Genomic DNA, 21,568 nt, shown 5'->3' with positions numbered 1-21,568 from the left:
AGTTCCCAGAGATGCTTAGCACTTGTTGGCCCTTTTGCCTTCACTCTGCGGTCCAGCTCACCCCAAACCATCTCGATTGGGTTCAGGTCTGGTGACTGTGGAGGCCAGGACATCTGGCGTAGCACCCCATCACTCTCCTTCTTGGTCAAATAGCCCTTACACAGCCTGGAGGTGTGTTTGGGGTCACTGTCCTGTTGAAAAATAAATGACGGGCCAACTAGCATGCCGCTACAAGATGCTGTGGTAGCCATGCTGGTTCAGTATGCCTTCAATTTTGAATAAATCCCCAACAGTGTCACCAGCAAAGCACCCCCACACCATCACACCTCCTCCTCCATGCTTCACGGTGGGAACCAGGTATGTAGAGTCCATCTGTTCACCTTTTCTGCGTCGCACAAAGACACTATGGTTGGAACCAAAGATCTCAAATTTGGACTCATCAGACCAAAGCACAGATTTCCACTGGTCTAATGTCCATTCCTTGTGTTCTTTAGCTCAAACAAGTCTCTTCTGATTGTTGCCTGTCCTTAGCAGTGGTTTCCTAGCAGCTATTTTACCATGAAGGCCTGCTGCACAAAGTCTCCTCTTAACAGTTGTTGAAGAGATGTGTCTGCTTCTCGAACTCTGTGTGGCATTGACCTGGTCTCTAATCTGAGCTGCTGTTAACCTGCGATTTCTGAGGCTGGTGACTTGGATAAACTTATCCTCAGAAGCAGAGGTGACTCGTGGTCTTCCTTTCCTGGGGCGGTCCTCATGTGAGCCAGTTTCTTTGTAGCGCTTGATGGTTTTTGCAACTGCACTTGGGGACACTTTCAAAGTTTTCCCAATTTTTCGGACTGACTGACCTTCATTTCTTAAAGTAATGATGGCCACTTGTTTTTCTTTACTTAGCTGCTTTTTTCTTGCCATAATACAAATTCTAACAGTCTATTCAGTAGGACTATCAGCTGTGTATCCACCTGACTTCTGCACAACACAACTGATGGTCCCAACCCCATTTATGAGGCAAGAAATCCCACTTACTAAACCTGACAGGGCACACCTGTGAAGTGAAAACCATTTCCGGTGACTACCTCTTGAAGCTCATCAAGAGAATACCAAGAGTGTGTAAAGCAGTGATCAAAGCAAAAGGTGGCTACTTTGAAGAACCTAGAATATAAGACATATTTTCAGTTGTTTCACACTTTTTTGTTAAGTATCTAATTCCACATGTGTTAATTCATAGTTTTGATGCCTTCAGTGTGAATGTACAATTTTCATGGTCATGAAGATACAGAAAAAAAAAATCTTTAAATGGGAAGGTGTGTCCAAACTTTTGGCCTGTACTGTATGTATGTATATAAATGTAAATTTTTTTTTTACTGTACAAATCTGTCTTGTCTTGAGACTCAAACAATAGGGCACAGCATTACAGTCAATGTAGGATCAAGAGAGCGCAAAGGTTACTGCAATGTTCTATTTCTCTAATTCACACATATCAAACTTAGGCCAGGGCCCATTATCCGTATTTGGTCAGTATTTGATCAGTATTTTTTCTCAGGAGTGGGAGACAAAAGCAGGTGAGAAACAATCAGAGAAAAGGTATAATAGAAACAAGTCACCAATTCTGCATTTATCACCCACTCCTGGTTTTGCTTCCCCCTCCTGAAAAAAAGTTCTGACCAAATACTGATAGTGGGGCCATGGCCTTAGAGTGATGTATATTTGGCCTGCAACACCGGGGACTATTATACTGTATGGAGGACTATGTGGGACCCATTATACTGTATGTAGGACTATGTGGGGCCCATTATACTGTATGTAGGACTATGTGGGGCCCATTATACTGTATGCAGGACTATGTGGGGCCCATTATACTGTATGTAGGACTATGTGGGGCCCATTATACTGTATGTAGGACTATGTGGGGCCCATTATACTGTATGTAGGACTATGTGGGGCCCATTATACTGTATGTAGGACTGTGGGGCCCATTATACTGTATGTAGGACTATGTGGGGCCCATTATACTGTATGGAGGACTATGTGGGGCCCATTATACTGTATGTAGGACTATGTGGAGCCCATTATACTGTATGTAGGACTATGTGGAGCCCATTATACTGTATGTAGGACTATGTGGGGCCCATTATACTGTATGTAGGACTATGTGGGGCCCATTATACTGTATGGAGGACTATGTGGGGCCCATTATACTGTATGGAGGACTATGTGGGGCCCATTATACTGTATGGAGGACTATGTGGGGCCCATTATACTGTATGGAGGACTATGTGGGGCCCATTATACTGTATGGAGGACTATGTGGGGCCCATTATACTGTATGGAGGACTATGTGGGGCCCATTATACTGTATGGAGGACTATGTGGGGCCCATTATACTGTATGGAGGACTATGTGGGGCCCATTATACTGTATGGAGGACTATGTGGGGCCCATTATACTGTATGGAGGACTATGTGGGGCCCATTATACTGTATGGAGGACTATGTGGGGCCCATTATACTGTATGGAGGACTATGTGGGGCCCATTATACTGTATGGAGGACTATGTGGGGCCCATTATACTGTATGGAGGACTATGTGGGGCCCATTATACTGTATGGAGGACTATGTGGGGCCCATTATACTGTATGGAGGACTATGTGGGGCCCATTATACTGTATGGAGGACTATGTGGGGCCCATTATACTGTATGGAGGACTATGTGGGGCCCATTATACTGTATGGAGGACTATGTGGGGCCCATTATACTGTATGGAGGACTATGTGGGGCCCATTATACTGTATGGAGGACTATGTGGGGCCCATTATACTGTATGGAGGACTATGTGGGGCCCATTATACTGTATGGAGGACTATGTGGGGCCCATTATACTGTATGGCGGACCACGTGGGGCCCATTATACTGTATGGCGGACCACGTGGGGCCCATTATACTGTATGGCGGACCACGTGGGGCCCATTATACTGTATGGCGGACCACGTGGGGCCCATTATACTGTATGGCGGACCACGTGGGGCCCATTATACTGTATGGCGGACCACGTGGGGCCCATTATACTGTATGGCGGACCACGTGGGGCCCATTATACTGTATGGCGGACCACGTGGGGCCCATTATACTGTATGGCGGACCACGTGGGGCCCATTATACTGTATGGCGGACTATGTGGGGCCCATTATACTGTATGGCGGACTATGTGGGGCCCATTATACTGTATGGCGGACTATGTGGGGCCCATTATACTGTATGGCGGACTATGTGGGGCCCATTATACTGTATGGCGGACTATGTGGGGCCCATTATACTGTATGGCGGACTATGTGGGGCCCGTTTTACTGTATGGCGGACCACGTGGGGCCCGTTTTACTGGTATGGCGGACCACGTGGGGCCCGTTTTACTGGTATGGCGGACCACGTGGGGCCCGTTTTACTGGTATGGCGGACCACGTGGGGCCCGTTTTACTGGTATGGCGGACCACGTGGGGCCCGTTTTACTGGTATGGCGGACCACGTGGGGCCCGTTTTACTGGTATGGCGGACCACGTGGGGCCCGTTTTACTGGTATGGCGGACCACGTGGGGCCCGTTTTACTGGTATGGCGGACCACGTGGGGCCCGTTTTACTGGTATGGCGGACCACGTGGGGCCCGTTTTACTGGTATGGCGGACCACGTGGGGCCCGTTTTACTGGTATGGCGGACCACGTGGGGCCCGTTTTACTGGTATGGCGGACCACGTGGGGCCCGTTTTACTGGTATGGCGGACCACGTGGGGCCCGTTTTACTGGTATGGCGGACCACGTGGGGCCCGTTTTACTGGTATGGCGGACCACGTGGGGCCCGTTTTACTGGTATGGCGGACCACGTGGGGCCCGTTTTACTGGTATGGCGGACCACGTGGGGCCCGTTTTACTGGTATGGCGGACCACGTGGGGCCCATTGCACTGGTATGGCGGACCACGTGGGGCCCATTGCACTGGTATGGCGGACCACGTGGGGCCCATTGCACTGGTATGGCTGGCCCGCTATTTTGTCCAAGTTTTTAATTTTGGCCCTCTGTTTGTTTGAGTTTGGCATCCCTGCTCTAATTACATGGAATAACTTGATCAGTCATTGGTGAGGATCTGATCGATAATTCTAAGCTGCAGGTTAGGAGTAAACTCTTCTAAAAAGCTTGTATCAAGTTCCTAAATGGGTAAAATTCCAAAGTGCTTGTTCAAACCGGCAAGCTTGCAATTTATCTTTTGTTAAAAAATCCTTTTCATTCTCAAGAACAGAGGGATGCTTAATTTTATAGTATACAGCTTGTTACCAAGGTTACTGGCCACCCTGCGGTCTCTTGAGGCACAGAGAGCGCACTGCTTGCAGGCTGTATGCTTTGTAGCCTGCTTGAGTTCTGAGGCTGGCCGGATCTTTGGATCTGACTACCTTCAGTTCCCCTGCTCTTATTCCATTCTACAGAGGCAAAGCTGCCCCTACTAGCAGCTTGGGGGAGCGCTTTGCTCGGACCCCCAACGCAACCATGCCACTTGTCTGAACTGTCACCTTTCAGGAGGGGAGTACACCGCATCTGGCAACTAGGAATCCTGAAGACAGAGGAGCAGTGCATTCCTGAAGTAATGATCATGAGAAAACCCCTTTACGCCTCCATTCCTAATGTGTAGGAAGAGCCAAATGCTGGGCAATAGTACCACTTATAGATGTCACATTTCCTCATATTATTTTTATGGTGTTATTATGATTGATCCAAATCAGTAAAAGTTTATCGCTAATCTTTTTGCGCTTTTACATAGGACAATTCTTATTATAATTGCAAACCTATTCCTCTCCATGTTAAAAAGCATATTTGACAATTTTGGGGAATGCTGTTAACAAGGAGGACAGCATTTTTGTCTTAGGTAAAATGATTTTTAGAGAAATGAATGCAAGTGAACGGCTAAAGGGGTTGTCCAAAATCACTGTGTGTGACTGTAGACTTCTGGATCCTCACACCGCACCCATCACATGCGGTGACTATTCTCTGGTGCTGACTGCAAGAGCGGGCAGTCATGTGACCGTAAGTATGCGATTTGCATACCTCTGTCCACATTCCGACTAGATGTGCCCAGCCTCGCTCAATGCAAGTGAATTCAGTGACTGAAGACTTTAATCCCAAACCTGGACAACCCCTGTAACCCAATAACAAATGGTTGTATGGAGTCCTCTAGATTCTTTCTTTGCATTAGTTCTCTCACTCTGGCGTTTGCTTTACATGTACATGTTAAGTCTGCGTTATACAGGTGCATCTCAATAAAAGAGAATATCATCAAAAAGTTAATTTATTTCAATTCTCATTCTCATTATTTCAAACTCATATATTACATAGTCATTACAAACAAAGTGATCTATTTCAAGTGTTTATTTCTGTTAATGTTGATGATTATGGCTTACAGCCAATGAAAACACAAAAGTCATTATCTCAGTAAATTACAATAATTAACAAAAAACCCTGCAAAGGCTTCCTAAGCTTTTAAAAAGGTCCCTTAGTCTGTTTCAGTAGGCTCCACAATCATGGGCAAGACTGCTGACTTGACAGATGTCCAGAAGGCAGTTATTGCCACACTCCACAAGGTCCCAGAGTCTGGAGGAAGAGTGGAGAGGCCACAATCCAAGCTGCTTGAGGTCTACTGTGAAGTTTCCACAGTCAGTGATGGTTTGGGGAGCCATGTCATCTGCTGGTGTAGGTCCACTGTGTTTTATCAAGACCAAAGTCAGCGCAGCCGTCTACCAGGAAATTTTAGAGCATCTCATGCTTCCCTCTGCCGACAAGCTTTTTGGAGATGGAAATGTCATTCTCGAGCAGGACTTGGCCCCTGTCCACACGGCCAAAAGTACCAATACCTGGTTTAAAAAAAACAGTATCACTGTGCTTGATTGGCCAGAAAACTCACCTTACCTTAACCCCATAGAGAATCTATAGGGTATTGTCAAGAGGAAGATGAGAGACACCAGACCCAACAATGCAGACGAACTGAAGGCTGCTATCAAAGCAACTTGGGCTTCCATAACACCTCAGCAGTGCCACGGGCTGATCGCCTCCATGCCACGCCACATTGATGCAGTAATTGATGCAAAAGGAGCCCCGACCAAGTATTGAGTGCATTTACTGAACATACATTCAGTAGGCCAACATTTCAGATTTTAAAAACATTTTTCAAGCTGTTGTTATAAAGTATTCTAATTTACTGAGATAATGACTTTTGTGTTTTCATTGGCTGTAAGCCATAATAATAACATTAACAGAAATAAACACTTGAAATAGATCACTCTGTTTGTAATGACTCTATATGAGTTTCACTTTTTGTATTGAAGAACTGAAATAAATTAACTTTATGATATTCTAATTTAGTGAGATGCACCTGTATATGGGCTTGGTTACATGTACTTGTTGTTTTTGCTGACAGTCCCCCACCCTGACCTCCAATTAAAAAAACATTTTTTTTAGATAGATATACCAATTTTTGTCAGAATCATGGATCCAACTTGCTAATGCAGGTCTATTGGCGTGTGAAAGATTCGGGTATCCATTTGATCGCATCACTATGCTGTCCATTTTTCGCTGAGTGCTTGAGAAACCTCAGTGTAACTCTGATGGACACACTCACCAAAAACTGATTGAAATCTGTTCAGTTTATTTTCTCCCTTCATATATTTTTGATCCACCACTTTATTTGCTGGTGCTGATATTTTTACCTGCACTCCTCTAAAAACTGTGCACCACCACTGTGCAAGTAACAAGGCTTAAAAACTTCCATTCTCACAATTCTTTTGTTCTCCATTCTTGATGTGTAACTACATCCTTTCTCTCCTGGTCTTAAATGATTGGTTAAGATCACGCGATCTGTATCTTTCAATAATTCAGGGAGAGAGGTGGTTAAAAAAAAAAAAAAGGGAAGCGGCTGGTGTGCCATCACATGACTTATTAACAGATTGGCTTCCTCCGGATTTCAGTGATGAGCATTATATACATTAGATGTGTAACGGGTCTGGGAGGCGGAACCTCTGAGCTACTATACAAGGGGGCGGTCCTTGTAAGGGAGCGGGTGGCGACCAGGGTAGACGGGCAGGCAGTCACAGCAGGTGACTGGGACAGTCTCTGAATGAACGGACAGGAGGTCACGGCAAGTGACCGGGGCAGTCTCTGGATGAACGGGCAGGAGGTCACGGCAAGTGACCGGGGCAGTCTCTGGATGAACGGGCAGGAGGTCACGGCAAGTGACCGGGGCAGTCTCTGGATGAACGGGCAGGAGGTCACGGCAAGTGACCGGGGCAGTCTCTGGGTAAAGGATTGGTACGACCTGTGGCGGCAGATGATAGACGTGAGCTCCCAGGTGAGCAGGCGAGAGTCTCTGGATAATCGGGTGGTCACAGCATGTGACGGCGGAGCCTCCAGGAAGACCAACAGACAGGTAGCAGATGAGCGCTCCCAGGTGAGCGGGCAGGAGTCTCTGGACAGGCGGGTGGTCACAGCACGTGACGGCAGAGCCTCCTGGTAGGCTAGCAGACAGGCAGCAGATGAGCGCTCCCAGGTGAGCGGGCAAGCTGGTCCTTAGACAGACTGACAGAAGTTGGAAGGCAGACCGTCGGACCTCAGGCAAGCAGGCAGGTAGAAGATGTGCGCTCCCAGGTGAGCGGGCAAGCTGGTCCTTAGACAGACTGATAGAAGTTGGAAGGCAGACCGTCGGACCTCAGGCTAGCAGGCAGGTAGCAGACTGGCAGGTAACTGGCAACGGGACCTGAGGGCTGAAGCAGAGTAGTGAACAGTGCTACAACATTGCTCGGGCACCTCCATTTTGGAGGAGGTGCCTTTTATATGGGAGGTCCTCCGGCAATTGGCCGGGGACTCCTTAGGACGGCGCGTGCGGTCCCTTTAAGAGAGGGGGAGCGCGCGCGCGCCCTAAGCACACTGCCGGGGAAGGAGCGCGTGCCGGAAGCAGCGGGGAGAGAAGCGCTGGAGGACGCTGCGCCAGGAGCGGGGAGGTGAGAGGGACGGCGTCTCTGCCTAGAACGGGGCAGAGACGCCGATGCTACAAGATGGATATCTTTAAAAGACTAGACATAACAGCTCTGCTTCCTCAGATCAATAAAAGCTTGCACCGATTGCACATTTTATAGGAGGATTAAGTCTTAGAGATTAGCGGTAAATTTGCCCACAGTATTGTGTGTGTCCCTATAGCTGTCAGTCTTGTAGAGATCCTGCGGAGAGCATAGGGGCTAATTTCCTTCTGATCATTTTAATTTCTGACAAGTCGAGGGGGTGGGGCTTAAATAAATGTGTGTGTGTGTGTGTGTGTGTGTGTGTGTGTGTGTGTGTACACACACACACACACACACACACAGTGGACAGAAAGTGTAATAAGGTTATGAAGGGGGAGATTTATCAAACAAAATCCAGTAATTTTAGATAACATTATGTGGAGTGATGAAGCTTCTTTCATATTATCCGGCCATATTAACAGACATAATTGTATTTACTGGTATAATGAGAACATGCATTTAACATTAGAGCAACAACTAAATGAGCCTGGTGTCAATGTTTGGGGTGGTATTTCAAGTTTTAGTACCAATATTTTTTGATGGAACAGTCACAGGAGATAAGTATCTCGAAATTCTAATGAATCAAGTTGTTTCCCAGTTACAGCAACAGCCTAATTCACATGACCTTTATTTCCCACAAGATGGGGCCCCTCCACATTATTCAAGAGTAGTCCGCGAGTATCTTGATGAAACATTTCCTATTAAATGGATTGGCCGAAGAGGCCCACTTGATTGGCGGCACGTTCACCAGACTTGACCCCAATGGATTTTTTCTCTTGAGGAGTACTCAAGGACAAAGTTTATAGTCGAAAACCAAAAAGTGTCAGTGATTTGAAAAATTACATAAGAGATGCATTTCAAGAAATTAATACCCAAAGAGACTTGTGCAAAAAAGTTTGCCGAAGAGTAAGAGGCGACTTCAAAGCTGTGCAAATTGTAATGGAAAACAGTTTGAGCACCTGCGCTGATAAAATTTAAGGGCTTTTGTATTATTATTCAGAATAAAATTTAATTGTCAATGTTATGCTTGTGTTAGTAAATATAATTTTATATCTAAATCAAAATAAATGTTATTTTCTGCCCACCTACTTTTGGACCACCCTGTGTGTATATGTATGTATGTATGTATGTATGTGTATATATATATATATGTATGTATGTGTATATATATATATATATGTATGTATGTATGTGTATATATATATATATGTATGTATATGTATGTATGTGTGTGTGTGTGTGTGTGTGTATATATATATATATATATATATATATATATATATATATATATATAATATATATATATACACCTACACACACTGCTCAAAAAAATAAAGGGAACATTCAAATAACACATCCTAGATCTGAATGAATGAAATATTCTCATTGAATACTTTGTTCTGTACAAAGTTGAACGTGCTGACAACAAAATCACACAAAAATCATCAATGGAAATCAAATGTATTAACCAATGGAGGCCTGGATTTGAAATCACCCCCAAAATTAAAGTGGAAAAACACACTACAGGCTGATCCAACTTTGATTTAATGTCCTTAAAACAAGTCAAAATGAGGCTCAGTATTGTGTGTGGCCTCCACGTGCCTGTGTGACCTCCCTATAACGCCTGGGCATGCTCCTGATGAGGTTGTGGATGGTCTCCTGTGGGATCTCCTCCCAGACCTGGACTAAAGCATCCACCAACTCCTGGACAGTCTGTGGTGCAACGTGACGCTGGTGGATGGAGCGAGACATAATGTCCCAGATGTGCTCAATCGGATTCAGGTCTGGGGAACGGGCGGGCCAGTCCATAGCTTCAATGCCTTCATCTTGCAGGAACTGCTGACACACTCAGCCACATGAGGTCTGGCATTGTCCTGCATTAGGAGGAACCCAGGGCCAACCGCACCAGCATATGGTCTCACAAGAGGTCTGAGGATCTCATCTCGGTACCTAATGGCAGTCAGGCTACCTCTGGCGAGCACATGGAGGGCTGTGCGGCCCTCCAAAGAAATGCCACCCCACACCATTACTGACCCACTGCCAAACCGGTCATGCTGAAGGATGTTGCAGGCAGCGGATCGCTGTCCACGGCTTCTCCAGACTCTGTCACGTCTGTCACATGTGCTCAGTGTGAACCTGCTTTCATCTGTGACGAGCACAGGGTGCCAGTGGCGACTTTACCAATCCTGGTGTTCTGTGGCAAATGCAAAGTGTCCTGCACAGTGTCGGTTTCTAACCGTTTGTGCAGACACATGCACATTTGTGACCTGCTGGAGGTCATTTTGCAGGTCTTTGACAGTGCTCCTCCTGTTCCTCCTTGCACAAAGGCGGAGGTAGCGGTCCTGCTGCTGGGTTGTTGCCCTCCTATGGCCCCCTCCACGTCTCCTGGTGTACTGGCCTGTCTCCTAGTAGCGCCTCCAGCCTCTGGACTCTACGCTGACAGACACAGCAAACCTTCTTGCCACAGCTCGCATTGAAGTGCCATCCTTGATGAGCTTCACTACCTGAGCAACTTCTGTGGGTTGTAGAGTCCGTCTCATGCTACCACGAGTGTGAAAGCACAACCAACATTCAAAAGTGACCAAAACATCAGCCAGAAAGCATTGGTACTGAGATGTTGGCTGTGGTACCCACCTGCAGAACCACTCCTTTATTGAGTGTGTCTTGATAAATGCCAATAATTTCCATCTATTGTCTATTCCATTTGCACAACAGCATGTGAAATTGATTGTCAATCAGTGTTGCTTCCTAAGTGGACAGTTTGATTTCACAGAAGTTTGATTTATTTGGAGTTATATTCTGTTTAAGTGTTCCCTTTATTTTTTTGAACAGTGTGTGTGTGTGTGTGTGTGTGTGTGTGTGTGTGTGTGTGTGTGTGTGTGTGTGTTATTATAATAATATATATATTTTTAATATGTTGTGTGAGTAATGGGATTATATTCAGCTCACTAACATAGTGCGTGTATAAACCAATGTTCTCCCATGCCGCGTATAAGTTTTATGCAAGATTGATTTTTAGCAAATATTAAAAAAAAAGGTTACAGCAACGAAATGCAATTATGATCCAGTATGACCATATGATTAAAGAGTCCCAAGTTCAGAAAATAGTCCATTTAGATCAGGAGCACACAGGTAGCATCACGATTAGATGGCCAAAATGGCCACACATTGGCCACCTCCTTTTTCAAGCTCACTTGGCAAGGGTCAGCATGTGGGCCATCTGTCAGTCAAGGGGAGGGGAGCAGGGCAGGGAGATTGGGGAATAATCTACTGTTACTAGTCACCATAGTCCTACCTGTACTGATAATAACTGTTGAAATGTGACCTGCACAGATATATGAGCCAGCTATTAGACTAAGGGGCCAGTGGGAAATTGGGATAGAGAGATTATTATCGTGCACATGTTGCTTATTTTTTCCTTGCAGATTTAAATCTGCAGCATGTCAATTCTTTTAAAGTTTTTGATACAGATTCCACCTATACTAATGAATGGGGAAAAAAAAGCTTAAAAAAAAAGTTGTATGCAAAAAAAAATCCTTCAGGTTTTGTGACAAAACTGCGCAGAAGAAAATGTGACACAAATGCAACGTGTGCAGAGACCCTAAGGTTGGGAATTGCAGGGATTTTGACAATTTTTAATGCATTCTCTGTGTTGGGAGATGGGCAGCCCACCATCAAGCACAGGCGGCTTTCTTTATACTTACACATCTAACTGCAGATCCACTGTAATAAGTAATTCAGTTTTTGATGAATATTTTAGCAGCTTTCTCTTCAGCACTATGAATCTATGGTCCCGCCAGTCTTCTAGTATCAGAAACTTGAGGGCTGCCCTCATTTCTTACCATATTTAGCTAGGAATCCTGAAATAAATACTGCTGTATCTTCTCTTTTAGGCACATGTTGGACTTGCTATCCAGGAACTTAAAAGAAATTTCCTAAACTAAGCTGGTCATGTTAACCATGTCATCACCACAACATTCCCCATCATCAAATCATGTACTTGTAAGTTTTGATTTAAAGGGAACCTTTACGTAGATTAATGGTCCCCAAACCATAGGCCGATTGGATCAGATGCTGATTGCAATTGGGCTAGTCTTGCTCTGAAAAGCTACTTCGATTTTGCTTAACAGCGGCATGGACGGTAATTCCACGGTTTTGGAAACTTAAAAACCCCCCTAACACATTAGATTGGTACAAGGAAATGGTGAATCTATGTAGAATGGAAGAACTTTCTGCAGAATGTAATGAAGCCAACGATAAATTCAGAAGGTTTGGAGCGGATGGATTCTGTTCCAGGACTCACCTGATTTTCATACCCTGTTCTAATAGTTTCAACAGATACATGTGTTTGGGTTCATAATTAGTCACACGGGCATAAGGACCTCCCCCTACCCCTCCCTCTTGACCCTCTGTCTTTTCTTCTCTCTTTTCTCCCTCCTTTTCTTTTTTCTTCTCATATGGGCTTTTCAGATATAATATAGAAATTGACTCAAGACATGATCCTCTAAGGCTGCGTGCCCACTATGCGTTTTTCCGCGGAATTTCCACAGCGAAAACGCTTGGTAATACGTGCCCCATGGTCCCTAATGATAATCCGCATGTGCTGTGCAAATTTCAGCTGTGGATTATTATTGCGGAAAAATACGCAGCATGTCCATTAATTTTTCGGACACGCAGTGTAATTGCAGCCATTGACTTGCATTGAATCGCTTAATATCCGCATGACTACATGTGCACATGCGGATATTAAGTGATTCAATGTGCGGATGGTACCCGGGTCTGGAGAAGAGGAGACTCTCATCCAGACCCAGGTACCATAGTACCTGTAAAAAAAAATAATTTAAAATAAAAAATATACATTATACTCACCTTCTGATGGCCCCTGGTCTCCTGTACGGTGCGTCCTGGCTACCCGGCAGCTCGCGATGGTGTAAAAGGACCTTCCATGACATCATTTAGTCATGTGACAGGTCACGCGACTGCTGACCTCGGCGGTCGCGTGACCTTTCACATTACTAAATGACGTCATGGAAGGTCCTTTTACACTACCGCGAGCCGTACAAGAGACCGGACGCACCGGAGAGAAGACCGGGGGCCATCGAAGGTGAGTATAAATTGTTTTTTTTTTACCATTTTTATTCTTTTTTTTTTTAACCATTACTTGGTCACACTATATAAATCCATGCCGGTTGCATGGATTTATATAGTGTGACCAAGTTGTCAAGCTCTTTTCCAAGTCATGCTAAAATCGCTTGGAAAAGCGCTTGATAACCCGCATGCGAAAATGCATACAAAACGCTTCTACCTGGCGGGAAAAACGCATGTAAGATCCGCATGCGTTTTTCCTGCTAGGGAGAAGCGGAAAAAATCTGCAGCATTTCTGCATCGTGGGCACTTAGCCTTATAGGCGGTTATCATATAAACATTATATTATTCAATACACTACCATTTGAATTGTTATTTGAAATAAGTGACACCATTTGAAATTTGGACATTTTTTTTTATATGTCTATTTTGTTATATTTTCTTCAAAGTCGAATACGATACAATATATTTTTCTTGATCTGCAAAATGATTAATAATTTAATGCTTAATTGATGTTTAATAAAACAGATTGAATATAATTCTGCGTAAGGAGGAAATGTGTCCGTCATATAGCTGTATGGTGGCAATTGCGGAATTAAACAAATTCACAATTCAGTTAAGTACATTTGTGATCTGCTAGATTTGCCCCAGTCATCTGTAATTTTCAAGCAGAACGTGAAGGCTGCAGCTGATCAGCAATTACTGACTGGCTGCCACAGTTATGTTACACCCTCCCTCCCATATCCCCCACACACCTCCTGCAGAGAATGATTGTTTTCTCCAAGGAAGGTGGCACAGTATGGGTTACAAAAGTGTCACTGCTCCAGAAGACAAGTATAGTTTTTTCTTTTTCTTAGAACACCAAAGGCTCATTAAGATTTATTGTAACAATAATGGAGAACCCTTTAACTCTGAGCACAACTGGTAGGACACCCAAGACCACACAGAAGGATAACCTTTGTAATAGAACTGTTGAGGTACATTATTATTATTATTTATTTTTAGCATATACTTCTGGGGTAATGGTATGGGGTGGCATAATGTACGGTAGCCAGATCCCTCTACTCCTAATTCCAGGTATACTACCCGCTTGGCGTTACATTTATTTAATGGGAAACCAGTGGTACTGCTATTTCTCTAAAGTGTCCTGCAAAGGAAGCTGCCAGCAGCGGATCTTGATGAAATGCACGCCAAAATGCATTCAGCATGGCAGAATATTCCTCAGACAACCATTAGTAACCTCCTTGATCGCATACCCAGTTGTGTAAGTGCAGGGATTTCTGCATGTAGCACTCATACTCTATACTGAATGTATTCAGCTGTTTGAAAATGATGTTTACATTTTTTCACCATTAACATGTCTATCGACCCTGTGATTTTCATGATTCAATCACTTTTCCTTCTTGGTGTTGCAATTTTATATATCCCTTCACCTGTATAATACTCTACAATACTGTTGCCGTTTATTGTAATTATAGGTCTTATATAGGTCTACGGCTGTCATGACCAACCAATTGGTACTCAGAGATCATGTGGTGGGGCAATAGGCATATGAAGGGACTCCACTTCCTTCGTCCTAAATTCTACCATCACGATTGACCGCCTCATCTGTAATTAGAGCTAGCTCTGATTATAGCAGCTACTCCTGGGTGTCAGCTGTATAAGTATTTGGAACCCATATAGTGCATAGTACATATAGTGATGGCACACGTTACCAAAGAGTCACTTTTAATGCTATGGTTTCTATATAATTTTTCAAAAATTTCCTATTTGCAAAGTATTCGAAGTACAGGCAAATCAAGGTCCTTGTGGTGTATAACCTTAAGGCGGTAGTGATGCTTATGGAGATTGCAGACAATATTGCATATAGTGCTGATGTACTTTTTCCTTTGCCAGATTAAGTAGTGGATTAAATACTTATATTAGTTACCAGTGTTTAATTCTTTAGACTCTATAGAGAAAATGACTAGACACAGCAATTAAAACCGCATTTCTTGTGGTAATGTAGTGTGGATGTATTGTTCCGCTATTAGCACGGAGATGACGATAGCCCCCTAGGCACGTGGTAATTGTGCATGCTTCTATGGTTCTGTCTGTTCTTCTAGGACAAATGCACGTGTTGTGACATATCGATGTTCTAGTCAGTGGTACATATATAATTATGTACTATGTGTGTGTATAATTTATGATGGTTGAATAAAATACTGTAGACTTTAGTAACCAGTATGCCAATTATTTTATTTTAATGGCCTGCCTAGAAGAACTTTTCATTAGGACAGCCAAAGTCCATATGGCATTTATTTGAATGGCCCCCATGTAAGAGTATATATTCTTGTGATTCAGACACCAGAAGGAAAATTTGCTGAATATTAGACCGCTTTCACACGTAGCGTAAATGCTGTATTTTTTGTAGGTAGAAAAAAGACTTTGATCTGCACTTACAAAAACAACAGTTTTTTTACTTGTGTTTTTTTCAGGCTCCCCATAGAAACCTATAGAAAAAAAAACAGCAGTGTAAGTGTGTGGGTCCGTGGAAAAAATCTGACCTCCATCAGATGCCATCCGAGTTCGGTCCGATTTTCATGCACATACGAGAAGGTGAAGAAACTTTTTTTTTTTTTTTCTCCATGTATGAGAAAATCTGATGAAACTTGGACCACACTTTGATCAAAAGAATCAGTATGTGTTTTTCTCGTACATGAGAAAAACAGATGTCTGAGCCCTAATAGATGCAGTGTGACCTGAGGCAAAAAACTGTAAGTGGTAAAATTCACTGTATAAAGATTGTGCTTATGACATGGGTGAATCCACTGTAAAAGGGAAAGGCGCTTCAGGACATTTTGGCGTGGTCTTTTGTTGTTTCTGTCATTCCCTCCGTTCTTGTTCCTCATTTTTGACCCTGGCTGTTTTTTTTTTTTGAACATTCTTCCATCGTTTTTGCTTGTCTTTTAGTACCTTTTTCCGATTGTTTTCTTTTTCTCTATTCAACAATGAAGAAACAGCTAGTGATTCCTGAAGTATAATCGTTGGACCATGAACGTCTTTTTAACCGGTTTCCCAAGTTACAGGTTCCAATCTTCAGACCGGCTTCAAATCTTGGCTTGAATTTGAGCCTAGTAGGCATATCTGAGAATATTGAGCTCAGGTCAAGTGAACTGTGGGCAATCTGGACATCGGTGTCCATATCCAGGCCATGAATGTTGGATGTGCGAATCTGGCCTAAGGCCACGTGCACACGTTAAGTATTTGGTGAGTTTTACCTCAGTATTTATAAGCCAAAACCAGGAGTGGAACAATTAGAGGAAAAGTATAATAGAAACACGTCACCACTTCTGTATTTATCACCCATTCCTTGCTTTGGCTTACAAATACTGAGGTAAAACACTCACCAAATACTCAGTGTGCACATGGCCTAAAGCTATAGCATTTCCTCAACAGAATAAGCCAAACCTCCGCTTGTAGCATGAAATGCAGAGCTTTGTGACGATGCCTTCCTCGGTTTAATTCTATGTTACAATGTGGAATTCCTCTGCCATCCCAGGAGTAGTCACTTGAGCAGAGCTCCAGATGTGGTGCTCCACATGTTTTTACGGAGTGGGGGAGGATTAGGATGGATCTTTGACTTGTACACCTGGAGTCACTTGAGAAATTGGCAGTTATCCACTTTGTGGTGATCCATTAGAAATAAACTGGCAATTGGAGGGTCTCGCGTGCCAAATACAAGTTCTGGGAACCCTTCATGGTGCTGATTGAGGCTCCGACAGACATTTGGATGTAACATAGATTGGTGTGGTCTTTATAGAAATGTGTTCAGTTTGGGTAGAATGTGAGATCGGACCCGGTGGAATATTTGCAGGTATATGACGACTAAACAGTCAATTTAATTTTAAGCTGCTACATTATTTATCGCATGTCTACACCCATGCTTCTTGTTCGCTGTAAATATCCCAATGTGGGGGTCTGGAGGATAATCTATCGGCAATGTTCAACGCGTGGGCGTGAGATTAGTGGAAATGTGCTAACGGTAGAACTGCTGCTGATTTCTCTTGTTTAATTTCTAGAGAGACGCCAAATGTTTCTTCAGTAATAGAAAATAAAAAAGAGCGTGGCTGATGGCACGCCTTATGCCATACAGCTATACTTACAGGAGAAATCTTAGTGATGTTTTGCTGGGAATATATGCTTAAAGAAAATGCCATTCTTGATCTTCATTGTGGAAAGGCTTTTTACAAATGGCATGAACCCTCCCAGCCGATGTCAAAATAATTACAGCGCTTGCTGACAACAGTGCTTGCCGAAAGGTTTGCTGAAAATGGCGTTCAAGTAATTTTGTGAAATATTTTTGTACGTTTTAAAGGCCGAACGATTTGAGAAGGCCCAGACAGAGTGCTGAAGCTTTAGGTTTTCATAGGACTTTCTAGGCTGATTATTCTAGATGCACAGCTTTTATCGATCGTCATACTGGCATAATGTTTGTGTGTACGTGTGTCGTCATATCAAACTGCAGCAAAATTCCACTTTCTGTTCCTTTTTCCCCCCAAACATAGTGGCCTAGATAATAAAGAGTTAAATGGGTTGTCCAGTGAAAACCAATTATTACCTATCCACAAGATAGGTGATAACTGACCGCTGGGATCTGCATAGATCGGCAGAACAGGTAATTTTTATCCCCAACGGGGCACTTTATCTCCTTTACAAAATGAAGCAGCAGGTTGGATGCCTGACTACTGCTTCGTTCATGAGGCTGCTGGAAAGAGCCGAGTGCAGCGATTGGCAGCGCCAGAGGGAATGAATACAGAGGTGGTTGAGCATGCACACTGCTACCCTAGACTGACGGGGATAAAAAGCTTCCATTCTGCTGATCGATGCTGGTCCCAATGGTCGGTCACCCTTCATTCAGTAACTATAGAAAGGTGATAAGTTGTTTTCACTGCCAACCTCTTTAAGTATTGTTTTTAATTATGGGTTCTACTATCACACTATCCTGTGGTTGTCATCCACCTACTTTATTCTCATCACCTATAAGTTTATTTCATGTACAGAATTTTAGTAAGAAACTTTTAGGGTGTGTGCACACATTGATTTTTGCAGCAGAAAAATGTGCTACAAATACTCAGTGTTGGCAGCAAAAATGTTGCATAAAATATACGCGTATTTGCTACACTTTCGCGTACTTTTTTTTTTTTCCCACTCAATTTCAATGTGCGAAAAACGCTGAAATAATGGATTTCTGAAATCTCATTCACTTTGCTGGTACTGTAAAACGTAGCGTTTTTCTGCTGTGCAAATGTGCAAAAAAAAAACAACACAAATTGTGAACAAGCCCTTGGTATCGTTTTTAAGTGCTTTTTTTTTGCCACATTTTTGAAAGCCAAAGCTTTGCTGGGAGTCAATAGGGAAATATTGATCGCAATGCATACAATGAGTTTTCTTCTTTGAGGATAAATTTTTACTTTAATTTTTTTGTTTTGTATCTTTAAAAAAAAAAAAAAGTCTCTGCATGCTTTAATTAGGGCTGTTTGTGGCATTTCTGAAATTGACCTCTGTTATTTTATAAAAAATATTTCCCCTGAAAATGTCATGTGTTAATGTGTGTTACATCTTTTCATGGAATATTTTGTTGCTTTTTTTGACTTTTAGAAATTATATGATTTCTAGTAGGAATCGTGGAATCACATGAGGCGTGATTCATGTGACTTAGAATTTTAACAAATCTACAAAAAAAAAAAAAAAAATACGGTGCTCAACCGACAAAAACTCGTAAAAAACAAAACACAGATCCCAGGTTTGTAGATCTTTTTTTCCCTGTTGTCCCCACTGATAAGGTCTACAATCACCTGACAAGCACCTATCTGCCCTTACTATGGGGGCCAATACCATTTAATAAAGGGTGTAATAAAAGAAAAACAGGAAGATGATGGATCGTCCAGTAAGAATTAGTAGAACTACTGTATGTCCAGTGTGCCTGGTAATATGTGGTATAATTAGTATTGGCTTATGATATTTCTTGGCATTTTCAGTTTTTCAATGCATTGTGCATGGCATACTAATAAAAGGATGTTTTCATATTGTATTTTTTAGGTCAGAAGACGTGCTTGCATCTTCATGGTATCTTTCCCTATCTGTATATACCATTTGATGGATATGGCCAGAAAGATCCAGATCGCTATCTCAGGCAGGTGGCATTCAGCATTGATCGGGCACTTAACGTGGCCTTAGGCAATCCGTCCGCCAACACTCAGCATGTATTCAAGATCACCCTGGTTTCTGGAGTGTGAGTATGCGTTCATACACTTAGCCTGTGTACAGGCATGATTATAGGGGGTATTAGGGGATATTGATGTATTGTAAAATGAGCAAACCACTATGATGTGCTGGGCGTCTATTAGTAGCCTGTCACCAGTTTATCTATAATTGCTGTCAGTGTATAAAAATATTCTGCTTTACATCCAGAGACTGAAAAGCATTATAGAGCAGCCACAGTAACCTCATAACAAGAGACAACCAGGGCTGTGGAGTCGGTAAGCCAAACCTCCAACTCCGACTCCTCAATTTCCATGACACCGACTCCGACTCCCACAGATTCATCTCCGCTAAAAGTCTACACCCTGAGACCAGGAATAGGACAGACATTTATAGGACATTTCATAAGTTTCCAAAATTCTTATGAAAAAAATATTCCCCACAAACTGCACTGAACTACTGTACCCAATTTATTAAATATTTTAGGAGTTGGAGTCGGTTCATTTTATACCAACTCCAATTCCAACAAAATGGACACCGACTCCACAGCCTTAGAGACAATAGTGCCCCAACCACGGGAGCCGGCCTTTGTCCGTGCCCCGACCGCGGGAGCCGGCCTTTGTCCGTGGCCCGACCGCGGGAGCCGGCCTTTGTCCGTGGCCCGACCGCGGGAGCCGGCCTTTGTCCGTGGCCCGACCGCGGGAGCCGGCCTTTGTCCGTGGCCCGACCGCGGGAGCCGGCCTTTGTCCGTGGCCCGACCGCGGGAGCCGGCCTTTGTCCGTGGCCCGACCGCGGGAGCCGGCCTTTGTCCGTGGCCCGACCGCGGGAGCCGGCCTTTGTCCGTGGCCCGACCGCGGGAGCCGGCCTTTGTCCGTGGCCCGACCGCGGGAGCCGGCCTTTGTCCGTGGCCCGACCGCGGGAGCCGGCCTTTGTCCGTGGCCCGACCGCGGGAGCCGGCTTTTGTCCGTGCCCCGACCGCTGGAGCCGGCCTTTGTCCGTGCCCCGACCGCGGGAGCCGGCCTTTGTCCGTGTCCCGACCGCGGGAGCCGGCCTTTGTCCGTGCCCCGACCGCGGGAGCCGGCCTTTGTCCGTGCCCCGACCGCGGGAGCCGGCCTTTATATTTAAAAGGTTCAAAATGGATGGTTAAAAAGTGGTAATACAGTTATATGAAAAAGTTTGGGCACCCCTATTAATCTTAAGCTTAATGTTTTATAAAAATTGGTGTTTTTGCAACAGCTATTTCAGTTTGATATATGTAATAACTGTTGGACACAGTAATGTTTCTGCCTTGAAATTAGGTTTATTGTACTAGCAGAAAATGTGCAATCTGCATTCAAACAAAATTTGACAGGTGCATAAGTATGGGCACCCTTATCATTTTCTTGTTTTAAATACTCCTACCTACTTTTTACTGACTTACTAAAGCACTTTTTTTGGTTTTGTAACCTCATTGAGCTTTCAACTTCATAGCCAGGTGTATGCAATCATGAGAAAAGCTACTTAAAGTGGCCACTTGCAAGTTGTTCTCCTGTTTGAGTCTCCTCTGAAGAGTGGCATCATGGGCTTCTCAAAATAACTGTCAAATGATCTGAAAACAAAGATTATTCAACATAGTTGTTCAGGGGAAGGATACAAAAAGCTGTCTCAGCGATTTAACCTGTCAGTTTCCACTGTGAGGAACATAGTAAGGAAATGGAAGAACACAGGGACAGTTCTTGTTAAGGCCAGAAGTGGCAGGCCAAGAAAAACATCAGAAAGGCAGAGAAGAAGAATGGTGAGATCAGTCAAGGACAATCCTCAGACCACCTCCAGAGAGCTGCAGCATCAACTTGCTGCAGATGGTGTCACTGTGCATCAGTCAACTATACAACGCACTTTGCACAAGGAGAAGCTGTATGGGAGAGTGATGCGAAAGAAGCCGTTTCTGCAAGCACGCCACAAACAGAGTCGGCTGAGGTATGCAAAAGCACATTTGGAGAAGTGAATTTCTTTTTGGAAGAAGGTCCTGTGGACTGATGAAACCAAGATTGAGTTGTTTGGTCATACAAAAAGGCGTTATGCGTGGCGGCAAAAATTCACAGCATTCCAAGAAAAACACTTGCTACCCACAGTAAAATTTGGTGGAGGTTCCATCATGCTTTGGGGCTGTGTGGCCAATG

General features: G+C 43.9%; 1 protein-coding gene across 1 annotated transcript in view; it reads left to right on the top strand.

The window, feature by feature from the left end:
- The window catches only part of REV3L (REV3 like, DNA directed polymerase zeta catalytic subunit), a 206,336-nt gene that overhangs the window by 82,636 nt on the left and 102,132 nt on the right, over positions 1-21,568 (top strand). The window contains exon 2 of the mRNA XM_073675863.1: positions 19,248-19,440. Coding sequence (XP_073531964.1) covers positions 19,248-19,440 — 193 coding nt within the window. The remainder of the gene's footprint in view (positions 1-19,247; positions 19,441-21,568) is intronic.

This window comes from Phyllobates terribilis, unplaced genomic scaffold (genome assembly GCF_046119375.1).
Source record: "Phyllobates terribilis strain yellow unplaced genomic scaffold, ASM4611937v1 Scaffold_3__8_contigs__length_932513732, whole genome shotgun sequence".
In the NCBI taxonomy this organism is placed as follows: Eukaryota; Metazoa; Chordata; class Amphibia; order Anura; family Dendrobatidae; genus Phyllobates; species Phyllobates terribilis.
This window is presented reverse-complemented; position numbering and strand designations above follow the sequence as displayed.